The sequence below is a fragment of the Branchiostoma belcheri genome, unplaced genomic scaffold (assembly GCF_001625305.1).
Source record: "Branchiostoma belcheri isolate BF01 breed outbred unplaced genomic scaffold, Haploidv18h27 scaffold107, whole genome shotgun sequence".
Classification (NCBI taxonomy): domain Eukaryota; kingdom Metazoa; phylum Chordata; class Leptocardii; order Amphioxiformes; family Branchiostomatidae; genus Branchiostoma; species Branchiostoma belcheri.
The window spans coordinates 493,565-505,577 of record NW_017802458.1 but is presented as its reverse complement, the minus strand read 5'-3'; the positions used below and the strand labels follow the sequence as shown (position 1 = coordinate 505,577).

The following is a 12,013-nucleotide window of genomic DNA, read 5'->3' as shown; positions in this document are numbered from 1 at the left end:
GCCTCTCCGTGTTACTGTAAAATCACTCATGCGTGATTTTAGTACCGGATGTGAAGATACAATTTATACCGCTAGAAAGGTAACATTTGGAAAGCTAATGCATAATGTTTAACTACGCGTATGGTATGCTTTGTTAATTGATATGTTGATATATATGGTCAGACAGGAGTATAAATCCCTCCTACTATAAAATTGCAACATTATGTAACCCAACACCAGTTACCATGGTGAGAGACGTCAACAAACCAGGTCAGGAAAAAGAGGAAACGTAGGAATTTTTTTTCCTTCGGTAAACATAATAAATAAACATTATTTCAATCTCTATATCAAAGATATCCATTACGATTCTTTCACAGGCGTTTTTACACATGTAAAGAGATAGGGCATAGTTTACCATTGCGCCGTAGAGGGGGTTTATGTATAATGGTGATTGACGGCTTATCATGGGGAACGTGACGTCATCAAGTTGATGCTATTGACAGAACGTCACCCTGAACTTTTAGATGACTTTCTCAAATCTTAAGACTTTCTAAGAGAGTGTCATCATTATTAGCATGAAGATGAAGCTTTGTTATGTTTACCGAAGGAAAACATATTGTTTTTGCTCAGTTTCTTCTTCCTCCTCTTCTTCCTCTTCTTCTCCAATTTCCAAACAGTGACCTCTAACCTGAACCAATGTTGTGTCTGTTGCCATGGTAACTGGTTTTGGGTTACATCATGTTGCAATTTTATAGCAGGACGGATTTAGACTCCTGAGTCCTGTCCCCATATATGAATGTGTTTGAGTAAGAACTAACAGAGCAGACCATATGCGAAGGTAAACATTATGCATTTGCCTGGCAAATGTTACCTTTTAGTTTAAACATTAGAACGTGAATATTGCTGTATCCAAGTCACAAAACTGAATCTGAAATACATCACGTGACTTTGATTGACATCGTGGATGATTGGCCAGGTCATGGACATGACCTTTCCGTCGCATGGGATCATGGGATAGTGTTTGTGTACATGTCTCCTTGGCAACCACCTGCTGTCGTCGCTTGACTTGGAGAGTATAGAAAAGTGTGTTATTAAGCTGGGCCCTTCAATTCCACGAATAACCACAGTCTTTAGTTTTCACTCAAAGGTAAAGCAGGTCGAACACGGAGCGTATTGCTTGGTCGAGTCGAGGCTAAGCGTAACTGCATCTGTATTTGAATCAGTGGAGCTTGCATGTATTTGCAATAAACTTTCAATTATTGTATAATCAGTAGAAAAGTTGTCTAGCAGAGTGCTAAAAGTTTATTATTCTTTGGTGTACAGATATATTCAAAGTGGTAGTTTAAAAAAGCAACTCTACGCTCTACGCTTCTTTGTAAAACACAAATAAAGTTCGTACTAAAGTCGCGTAAGATACGATAAAAGTACGCCAACCTCTTCGTATATGTCCCTGAGAAAAGGACGATCCTTGAAAAAATTGGCTTTTGTTTATTTTTTTTATATTCCAACATTTCATGACTAAACATGGTGACGACACCCTTAAGTGTTTTTTTTTTTTTTCAATTTATTTTCTGCCGCCACCAACGCAAAGGACAAATACAGGGCCGGACAATACTCATTTTGACTCGAGCTAAGTGAAAATGGCCTTTCTCAAGGGCACAAGATCGGTGGCATGTCGGGACTCGAGCCGGGAACCTCTTGGTTACGAGCACCCTGTCGTTACGCCACACGACCCTACATAACTTGCTTGTATTTCTTCATTTTAGATACCATTCGCGTTTCTTTGTTGTCGCACTAATTCCAAGGTTCTAGGTTACATATTATGTAACATGGTGAAATTATTTCATAATTCCTTTGTACTCGTATCCATTTGCCTGATGGTAGCCAGTGTATGTTTTGTTGCTAAGGAATTCAGAATTTCGCCTCGTAACTTCTCCAGGGGTTTCACAAAGTTACATTAATCAAAACATCAAGCTGACATGTTACTTTATGTCTTTTGAATAATTGAAGTTCTTCTTTTCCTCAGGGGATCTTTTCTTTTGTCCATTCGTCACAAGGGAGGGCCAAAGGCTGCGATTTCTCAACTGTAGGAACATCGCTGGATAGTCAATAATTGAGCGAAAATTGGCCAACCTCACGCTCTCCCTGGTTTGTTATTGCCATGACAACCGTTATGGAGACGCCGAAAATCGTCCAATTACACGAGGACTTTTATTCGGGGACGGAGTACCGGAGGTTGCAGAGTCAGACGGCACAGTACCAAAAGAACATCGGTGATCTCAAAGAGAAAATCAAACAACTTGAAAAGAAGAACAAGCAGTGGAAGCTGAAGGTAGAAGACATCGCGGAGGAGAAGAAGAAGATCGCCATGTCTACAAGGAGGAACAGCCGGGCGTTCGAAGACGTCAGTCACCGTCTTGCGGTGATGACAAGGAGACTGGAGGATTCTAAGAAACAAGAAAGCACGGCGGTCAGACTGGCGGATGAAGCAAAGGACGAAGCTAAGACTTTGAAAGGTTGGATTTGGTCATTATATTTCAGTTCATACCATAGGTATGGTTGAAATATATTGTTTTCCCTAGTGTTTCTTCTTCTTCTCCTGCCATTTCGTTAAATAGATTTAATGTCTTCTTCATTTTTTGTCCAACTGACACGAAATTTGGCATGAAGGTAGAGTAGCCAAATACAACGAGATTTTCTTTAGATACATGATTTCAAAATTGTTTTATTTGTTGTTTTTTGCCATTTTCAGGGAAAAAATCAGCCTGTGTAGCCACTTCTTTAAATATATTTTTCCTATCAGAGTCTTGTAGAGACTAATTTTTGCCGTATACTAAAAGTCAAGTGTTTCTAATCTCAACAAATGTATATTATAATTTACGAGCTTAAGGGTTAGGATAGAAGAGGCTTGGTTATTTTTGCCCTCGAGCGCAAGTGATGGTATGGGGCCGGCTAGCTACTGAATATCTAACATACGGACTTCCACATGTTGTGCAGTCCACACAGTCCCTGAGGTTCTTTGAGAGCGGTCTGTACGAATTTCTCCATCAGTAGTACACTAGCACTTGTGCATTAGGGTTGTCTGTTTTTAAATAATTGTATATTGTAACTGTTATATGTTGCATGTTGTAGATATTGTGTAGTGACTGTGCCAAGTATTGAATGTATGTATTGTATGTATTTGTGTGAATGAATGCCAGGAAGACTAGGGTTATTCTGAATAAAGTTTCAAAGTTTCAACACTGGAGCTAAAATTTAAGCTGATTTTCTAATTGACTTAAAAGTATGGTATTCGTTCTTAATATTTCTTCCTTTTTTCTTTTAGTAACTCTTCAGAAAATTCAGCGGGAGAAAGACATCCTGGAGAGAGACAAGGAGAGCACAGTGCGCGAACGCGACTCGGCCGCGTCGCAGTACGTGACTCTGGAGAAAAACTTCTCGGAACTCAAGAAAGAAAACGACAGTCTGAAATCCGCCAAGAACCGCGCTCTCCAAGACAAAGACATGATCGAGCAGGAAAGAGACACCTACAAATCCAAGGCAGAGATCCTGGAAAAGAAGCAGAAAGAATTAATGAAGGAAAAAATTGCACTGGAAGATGATATGGGCGTGATTGTGAGAGAAGCGCAGAGAGGGAAGGATAGTCTGGAACTCGAGAAAGAACGCCTGATGGAGGAAAATAAGGCTCTAAAACTTCGAGCAGAGCGAGCCGAGAGAAAGATAGATGAAAGTCTCAGCAACCACGTAGAGCTTGAACGTGAGCATGAATATCTCCTCCTACAGAACGAGCAAGCGCTGGAGGAAAGAGACATCGAGAGAACCAGAACAGCACATCTTTCGAAGCTCCTGGAGAAGATAAGACGAGAGAAGGCTTGGGCCATGGAGCGGCTGGAGATCGCCATGATGGACCTCCAGATGTCGTCCGTGCACTACCAACAGCAGTCGGTAGGGGTCATGTGTGATCTAGCCGAGGAGAGGCCTAGTTCAAAGAACAGGGGTACCCAGACTACCTTCCGCGCGTGCGTCTTTTGTTTTCGGAACACGAACAACATCAACGGCCGGGGTGACCTGCAGAGAGAAAAGGAGCCCAAACCGACGGTCAAGTCCAAAATCCCGCTCAAAGTCGAAGCCACAAAGACCCAGAGCGAACCTGACCTGGTCAAGTCGCAAACAACGATGACGTCAGACGACAACTACGCATCTTTTAATGACGACATGACATCGAGTACGTCACAGGTAACTTTGCCTGGGCGTTGGATTTGGGTGCCTGAATTTGGCTTTCATACACACGAAGTCATACAGAGATATGTCAAACCCAAAACAGCGAGTTTTGAAAATTATAAGAGCCAAAACAAGATTTTGTAATAGTGCACTGCTTTGTCAAAATGTTAACACAAGCTTTTAATCGTTCCTACTTATATAATCTAATCGTAATCTATTTCGAATATTGGCTAAAATCCTTTGAAAATGATATTCTGTCTGCCACAAATTTAATATCTCGCGTTATTAGAAACTTAAACATGCTAGGGTCTACACAATGCCAGTAGTATAGGTCACAGTAGAACTCTTCATAGCTAGCATTGACTACTTACAACTGTCTCCGCCCCTGGAGTGTCGCCAAAAAACAATTTCAAAAGCTATAGTCCACTGAAACAACAGCAGTTTATAAGCTGTATTAGTCAACAAATGGGTGTACATACATACGCACATTTATGTATGAGAGAATGAAACGCTTACTGAAACGCACAATTTTCTATAACATATCACCAAAAAAAAATTCAGAGCACTAGTATTCTTAATTGAAGCTATTATATAATTTTTTTCACTCTTCACAAAAGCATGCAGTTTAATTTCTTGGCACATTCATTTTGCATGTTTTGCACATTTTTTTGCAGAACAAATCGACGACGACGACGAAACGACCGCCTCGACGAGCGAACTCTTCCCAATAGACAGACCGTCCGGACGGAGGAATAGATACCTGGAGGACATCCTTCGTATCTACACTCTAGACTGACGACAGCTAACGTTACACAAAGTGTAGCCTCTTCCAGGCTTCGGGAGGCGGCTGGAAAGAGTAGAAATCGGACAGATAGAGAAATAGCATGCCAAGGAAGTTGGTCTGCTGGAGAGAACAGTTTGCCGCTTCCTCGGCTTGCTATATCTCTCTATTTGGCCGATTTCTACTCTTTCTACTCTAACCTCAGGCTTCGGGAGGTGGCTGGAAAGAGTAGAAACTGGTCAAATATAGAGATGACATGCCGGGGGAGTTTGACCGCTAGAAGAGTACAGTATGCCGCTAAAAACTGAACTGTACCGTCTTCTAGGGGACCAACTGCCCTGGCATGTTATCTCTCTATTTGACCACTTTCTACTCTTTCCAGCCGCCTCCCGAAGCCTGGTAGAGGCTACACTGAATGACTAGACATTCTGACAGCTGTACATTTGTATTTAAAGACTGGCCAGCAACGTGAACAAGCTAATAAATAAAACCCAGAGGCCTACGTTTGACACATTCATTTTGCATGTTGCACGCGTATTGTCTAACACAGGACAAGCTTACGACAGAGTGACGACAAATACGACAAGTGACGACCTTTTTGAAATAACGTCAACTGGACAACGGGTCTGGTCTAGTGAATATGTAACACAATTCTTAATGGACGATTTCTGGACTACAGAATTTCAGATGCCTCGAAAGATGGACTGTATAGAAATTAGCTGGATGTTACTCAAACATAGATATCATGTACATAGTGGATACTAGCTGAAACGTCTGACGTTTTCAAAATCATATCCAGTTTCTTGAGTAACTGCTCTTTGGCGCATAGATACCATGGTATGATTTTCTAGACATGTACTATAAGCAGCATGTATAATACGTCTATCTTGATGTTACTTTTTATAGTCTTGCAAGAGGTTAAATAGAACTCTCTTTTCTTCAATAGAGCTGTCTATTATATATAGATATGTACTAAGTAATTTTATAACATTGTTCCGTACATTAAAAGTAGGATCGATTTTTAAAAAATATTGGCTAAACTATACCTTCTAAAAAGGATATATATATATTAGAAGCTCTATTGTAGATAGATATTCTTTAATAAATACTTAATAAAAAATTACTCATGGTAAGGGCTAATAACGTGAATTGATAATGCTCATGTAAAAGAAAGAATATATGATATTACGATGTGAACATAGTCATCAAAGCTACAAGATATAAAAATGTAATTGAAAGTATCATACAAATGTATGTAATATAGCAACAAAGATGTTGCATAACTACAAGAGTAAAGAATGTGGCGATGTGAAGTTGTATATGTTATTGACAATAAATCTCTTTAAAGGCATCCAATGCAGTTTTTAGGGTTTGGAAACCCAATTTTCCAAGCCCAAATATTCTAGTTATTCATCTACATACTGAGTTGAAACCACACTATCCCAGTGTATTTTGACCCTCATGGAGCAAAAATTCCCAGAATTCTGACGGAACATGGTTACTGGAAGGGCCCTGTGCTCAGTTTAGGGTGCCACCCAGAAAATAAAGAACTAATCTTGGGGCTTGTTTCTGCTGTTTTAAATACCTAAAGTATAAAATCCTGACTCAAATGTGCTAATGTGAAGCAGTATGTGTCAATATCACAAAGATTGCCTTATTCAGAATATTTCCAGTTTTGCTGCTCTGAATTCGTAGTGGATGCGTTTAAAATACTGCACGTATAAAATTGTATTAAAAAAAAATACAAAATGACAAATGGGCAACTAAACCTGCGGTAAAAAAAAAGGTCCACCTTAACACACCTAAACTGTATCTAGGGAATTCTACGTTCCTACATAAAGACATTTTGTCCATTCTAAGAAGCCACTAGACATGTGAATTATTAATGACAACAGGAAAACGTTGTTTGAGATAAAAGGTAAAGCATGGCCATTATGGATCATTTGGCCCGGGAAAATCACTTAATTATAGATAATTTGACACAGATATTGATTTATTTCTGTCTCGTGTGATTTTGTCAAATGACGAAGACAATTGATGAAAAACAGACACTAACATGAAAGATTTGAACTTTTATTATATATATTGACAATGTAAGGATGTCCATAGACTTGTATTGTATAAAGGTTTGAACTTTTCTTAATCTTGACAATGTAAGAATATCCAGACATAGTCCTGTATTATATAGAACATTTGAACTTTTTGTAACCTTAACAATGTAAAGGAAACCCTTACCATATATCCTTATACCCTTGCATTTAATCTTAAGTAATAATCTGCAAATATTGCATGAATATTGGTAATATTTCATGTCATTTCTATGCATGTTTTCATAGCCACTGTATCTTGTAGATTTTATACATTGACATATATTGACATTGTATCTCTCTGACGTTTTGATGGAGTGTATATATTACACTTAAGTAATGTATCAAATCCAGTTAAATGAAATATAGTACATACCATTTATGAAAAAAAATGTTTCACATACATATATGTTATCATTCAAAACTCAAATTACAATTCAAATCCATCTGTAAATAAAGTGTATGCCTAAACAAATTTGCACTGACATATACCTGGTTCAAGCAGAAGAGAAAAGGGAATGTTACAACCATGCCCCCTAGTGATTCCGTTACACAATGCAAGGTGGCAGGACTTCCAACTATACAAGTCATAGACGTACACAAACTATAGGACTTCTTAATAACAGAAGCTGTCTCCTAATATCCAGAGTCTTCCTAAGAAATATGACATGTAGGGATTGGTACAATTTTCACATTTTTTAAAAGTTTTGAACTGAATCTATTTATTTATTTATTTTAATGACACCTGGGTATCTCCTTCAGCCAATAGCTGATTTCCAAGGAGGCCCAGGGGGGTACAATATGTAAAAGAATAATACATTATATAAAGTACATAACAAAAAATGTAAATGAAATCAGTATAACTAAAAGTTATACATAAATAAATGAATAATACGAACATGAACTGACGAAATTTACAAGAATCATAACTTCAAAACATAATCATAATCAACGTATTCAAATGTCAGACTCTACACAATCAACCAACCAACCGACTACTGAAGTCATAAGGTACATATTATTCATTTTACTAATTCTGAATTTTGGGTCTAGCTGCAAATTACAGGCGTTTTTATGTTTTATTTCTACAGGGTTTCTACATTTGGGTGCGGAGATCTTACCTTTAGTATTGAACTAAGACTGACCCTGCTCAGGCTGATCATGACCGTTGGTCATCACAGTAGCTGTTTTGTACAGAGTATTTAGTTTCAATGCAGATTTCTAGCATCGAGGGATTCAGTGATGGCCTCATACTGACCCTGCCCTGTCTGGTCATTATCACTGGTCATTACAGTTGCTGTTTTGCACAGAGTATTTAGCTTCAATGGCCCTCTGCCATAAGTAAGATTTCTAGCGTCGAGGGATTCAATGATGGCCTCATACTGGCCCTGTCCTGTCTGATTATTATCACTGGTCATTACAATTGCTGTGTTGTACACAGAATTTAGCTGCGAGGCAGTCGGCCCTGTGCCATAAGATAGATTTCTAGCATCGAAGGATTCAGCAATGGCCTGATACGGACCCTGCCCTTTCTGGTCATGACAACTCATTGCTACAGCTGTGTTTGTGATGGTCTGAGACTGGGTCACATCTTTGTACACAGAATTCTGCTGCGAGGCAGTCGGCCCTGTGCCATAAGATAGATTTCTAGTATCCATGGATTCAGCGATGGCCTCATACTGACCATGCCCTGTCTGATCATGACCACTCGTCATTGCTACAGCTGTGTTTGTGATGGTCTGAGACTGGGTCACATCTTTGTACACAGAATTCTGCTGCGAGGCAGTCGGCCCTGTGCCATAAGATAGATTTCTAGTATCCATGGATTCAGCGATGGCCTCATACTGACCCTGCCCTGTCTGATCATGACCACTCGTCATTGCTTAGTAACAACCGTTTCTGTAATGACTTGAGACTGGGTCACATCTTTGTATACAGAATTCTGCTGCGAGGCAGTCGGCCCTGTGCCATAAGATAGATTTCTAGTATCCATGGATTCAGCGATGGCTTCATACTGACCCTGCCCTGTCTGATCATGACCACTCGCCATTACGACAGCTGTGTCTGTAATGACTTGAGACTGGGTCACATCTTTGTATACAGAATTCTGCTGTGAGGCAGTCGCCCCTGTGCCATAAGATAGATTTCTAACATCCAACGATTCAGTAGTGGCCTGAGACTGGCCCTGCCCTGTCTGATCATCACCACTGGCCACTACAGTAGCTGTGGTGTTTGTGTTGGATTTAGTGATAGCCTGAGACTGACCCTGTGCTCTTTTAACACGAGGTTTGTCAATATCCTCATACTGGTGATCATCACCACTGGCCACTACAGTAGCTGTGGTGTTTGTGTTGGATTCAGTGATAGCCTGAGACTGACCGTGTGCTCTTTTAACACGAGGTTTGTCAATATCTTCATACAGGTGATAATCGCCACTAGACATTAAAGTAGCTGTGGTGTTTGTGTTGGATTCAGTGATAGCCTGAGACTGAACCTGCCCTCTCTGATCATGACCACCGGCCATTACAAAGACTGCTGTGTTTGTGATGCCCGCAATAACACCGGGATTCAGCCCTAATGGAGTATTTTTGCTCCTCGTCTTGTTCCAAATTACAGCCAAGAAGGTTCCAATCAGAGCAGTACCAGCAAGTGAACCACAGATAGAGCCAATGAGAACATTTAGGGGAGAACTGGGAGCAGATTCTGGTTTGTCTGAAGTGATTCCAAGGGGTGAAGTTAGTGCAGGGCCTGGTGTTGAGTCAGGATCTGACATTGGGGCAGCATTACACTTGAAGTACCAGTTATAGTGAGAGTTACGAATGATTTTTTTGCTTGTGCTTTCTACTGGGTTTGCTTTTGAGCCAGGAGTGTGGTTAAAGACTGATGGGCTAGTATTGCTTTCTGTGTTACCAACTGAAGGTGTTGACACTTCAGTAGAACAGCTATTAACAGTTAGTGGTGAGATGGTTGGATCTTTACATATAAATTCTTTAGGATCGATTTTTTGAAGCTTCTGTCCCTTAACTCTGGCGGGTTGGGCACATATCGTTTTGGAAAATCCAGGATGTAGTCTGAATGGAACCATCCCACAGTCACATCTCCAGGGGTTCCCCTCGAAAAGTATTTCATGTTTATCTGTACGTGAGAACAAGCAGACTAATGACAGGGGAATGGCTGACATATTGTTCTTCTGAAGATTCAAACGTTTATATGTACGTTTATTTACGGGCTGTTTTGCAAATGTACCAGAATGGATTTTAATTACCTGGTTGTTGTGCAGGCAAAACTTGCCTAGCTGGGCCAGATTTGTACCAGTCTGAGAAGAATGAATGGCAGTTATCTCGTCGTAGTGGAGGCACAATTCTTGTTGCTGGTTCAGATTTGCAAATGCACCAGAATCAATGCTAGTTATCTGGTTGTTGAACAGGGACAACCATTTTTTATTTTTTATTTTTTTTATTTTTTATTTTTTATTTTTTTATTCAACAAAATAACTGTACATAATACAAAAGTAAACTGAAAAGCCAAGACGGCTTGTACAAATAGAAAATAACATAAAGAACGGAAAAGCGGACAACCATTTTAGCTGGGGCAGATTTCCAAATGTACCAGAATCGATGGTAGTTAGATTGTTTTTGCCCAGATTCAAGCTTTGTAGCTGGGACAGTTTTGAAATTGTACCAGAATCAATGCTAGTTATCTCGTTATTGACCAGGGACAACCGTGTTAGCTGGGGCAGATTTCCAAATGTACCAGAATCGATGGTAGTTAAATTGTTTTTGCCCAGATCCAAGGTTTGTAGCTGGGACAGTTTTGAAAGTGTACCAGAATCAATGCTAGTTATCTGGTTGTTGAACAGGGACAAAGATTTTAGCTGGGGCAGATTTGCAAATGTACCAGAATGGATGGTACTTATCTGGTTGTCATTAAGGAACAAATTGTTTAACCGGGGAAGATTTGCAAATGCACCGGAATCAATGCTAGTTATCTGGTTGTTGACCAGGATCAACTGTCTTAGCTGGGACAGATTTCCAAATGTACCAGAATAGATGGTAGTTATCTGGTTCCTGGACAGTTGCAACACTAGTAGCTGGGTGAGATTTGCAAATGTACCAGAATCGATGGTAGTTATCTGGTTGTATGACAGCCCCAACTCTTTTAGCTCCCGTAGATTTGAAAATGCGCCAGCTTCAATCTTTGTTATCTGATTGAAATCTAGGCACAAGATAAGCAAATCCTTATACTTTGACAGCTCATACTGCTTTACAGTTTTAATTTGGTTATGTGGTAAAATTAACTTAGAAATGGATGTTGAGAGGTCGTCAGGGATGCTGGTGAGGCCCTTTCTGCAGAGTGATGATGGTTTGCAGTTTCTGCAGTCAGAAAGAGGGAGCCCATCTTCTTGCATGCTGGGTTCCTTCAGGATGATGAGAAGGAAAATCAGCACACGTCTCAGTTTTCTCTCCATTGTGTCCTGCCACCTGAACAGAACGGGAAGCTCCTCAGTAAGGCCACTCCAATTTTATCTTGAACCTCAAATTTTTAAGAAAAAAAAATGATTAAAAACTTGAATATAAACATAAAGTCCCAGGCTAAACTCTTGGCTTTTACAGGAGAAGAATTTTGTTTTTGTTTTGCCCTCTTGCTAAATTCTGAATTATTCCATAATATAATATATATGAAAAAATTAATTTGGAGTGACCTTAGAAAATCAATGATTTTGCGGCATTTTACGGTTAGGCTAGCGTTGTTGACGTAGGTTCTGGGTTCGAGTCCACGGTAAGAGGATATATAAATATGTGTGTGTGTGTGTGTGTGTGTGTGTGTGTGTGTGTGTGTGTGTAGCGCATTACAAATCACAGTGGTGCTATCCTGTAGGTATGCTGGGGTGTTCTGGTAGATATTTCGCCCTGTGCAGCTCATCAGTCTTAACAATTGTCCCAGT

At 39.9% G+C, this 12,013-nt stretch overlaps 1 protein-coding gene and 1 pseudogene across 1 annotated transcript; one reads left to right on the top strand and one right to left on the bottom strand.

Moving 5' to 3' along the window:
• Nucleotides 1-2,152: 2,152 nt before the first annotated feature.
• On the top strand, nt 2,153-4,996 carry LOC109479339 (M protein, serotype 24-like). The gene is made up of 3 exons (XM_019781293.1): nt 2,153-2,495; nt 3,305-4,204; nt 4,875-4,996. The coding sequence occupies exons 1-3, from the start codon at nt 2,153-2,155 to the stop codon at nt 4,994-4,996; spliced, it is 1,365 nt and encodes a 454-aa protein (XP_019636852.1).
• Nucleotides 4,997-8,276: 3,280 nt separating this feature from the next.
• LOC109479327 lies at nt 8,277-10,153 on the bottom strand (annotated as a pseudogene).
• Between the last annotated feature and the right edge of the window lie 1,860 nt (nt 10,154-12,013).

What these genes read in the sequence shown, in the direction of transcription:
- LOC109479339 (XM_019781293.1), top strand. Translation starts at nt 2,153, where the DNA reads ATGGAGACGCCGAAAATCGTCCAATTACACGAGGACTTTTATTCGGGG. An exon ending in CGAAGCTAAGACTTTGAAAG is followed by an intron (nt 2,496 to 3,304) that starts GTTGGATTTGGT and finishes TTTTTCTTTTAG; the next exon opens with TAACTCTTCAGAAAATTCAG. An exon ending in TAATGACGACATGACATCGA is followed by an intron (nt 4,205 to 4,874) that starts GTACGTCACAGG and finishes ATTTTTTTGCAG; the next exon opens with AACAAATCGACGACGACGAC.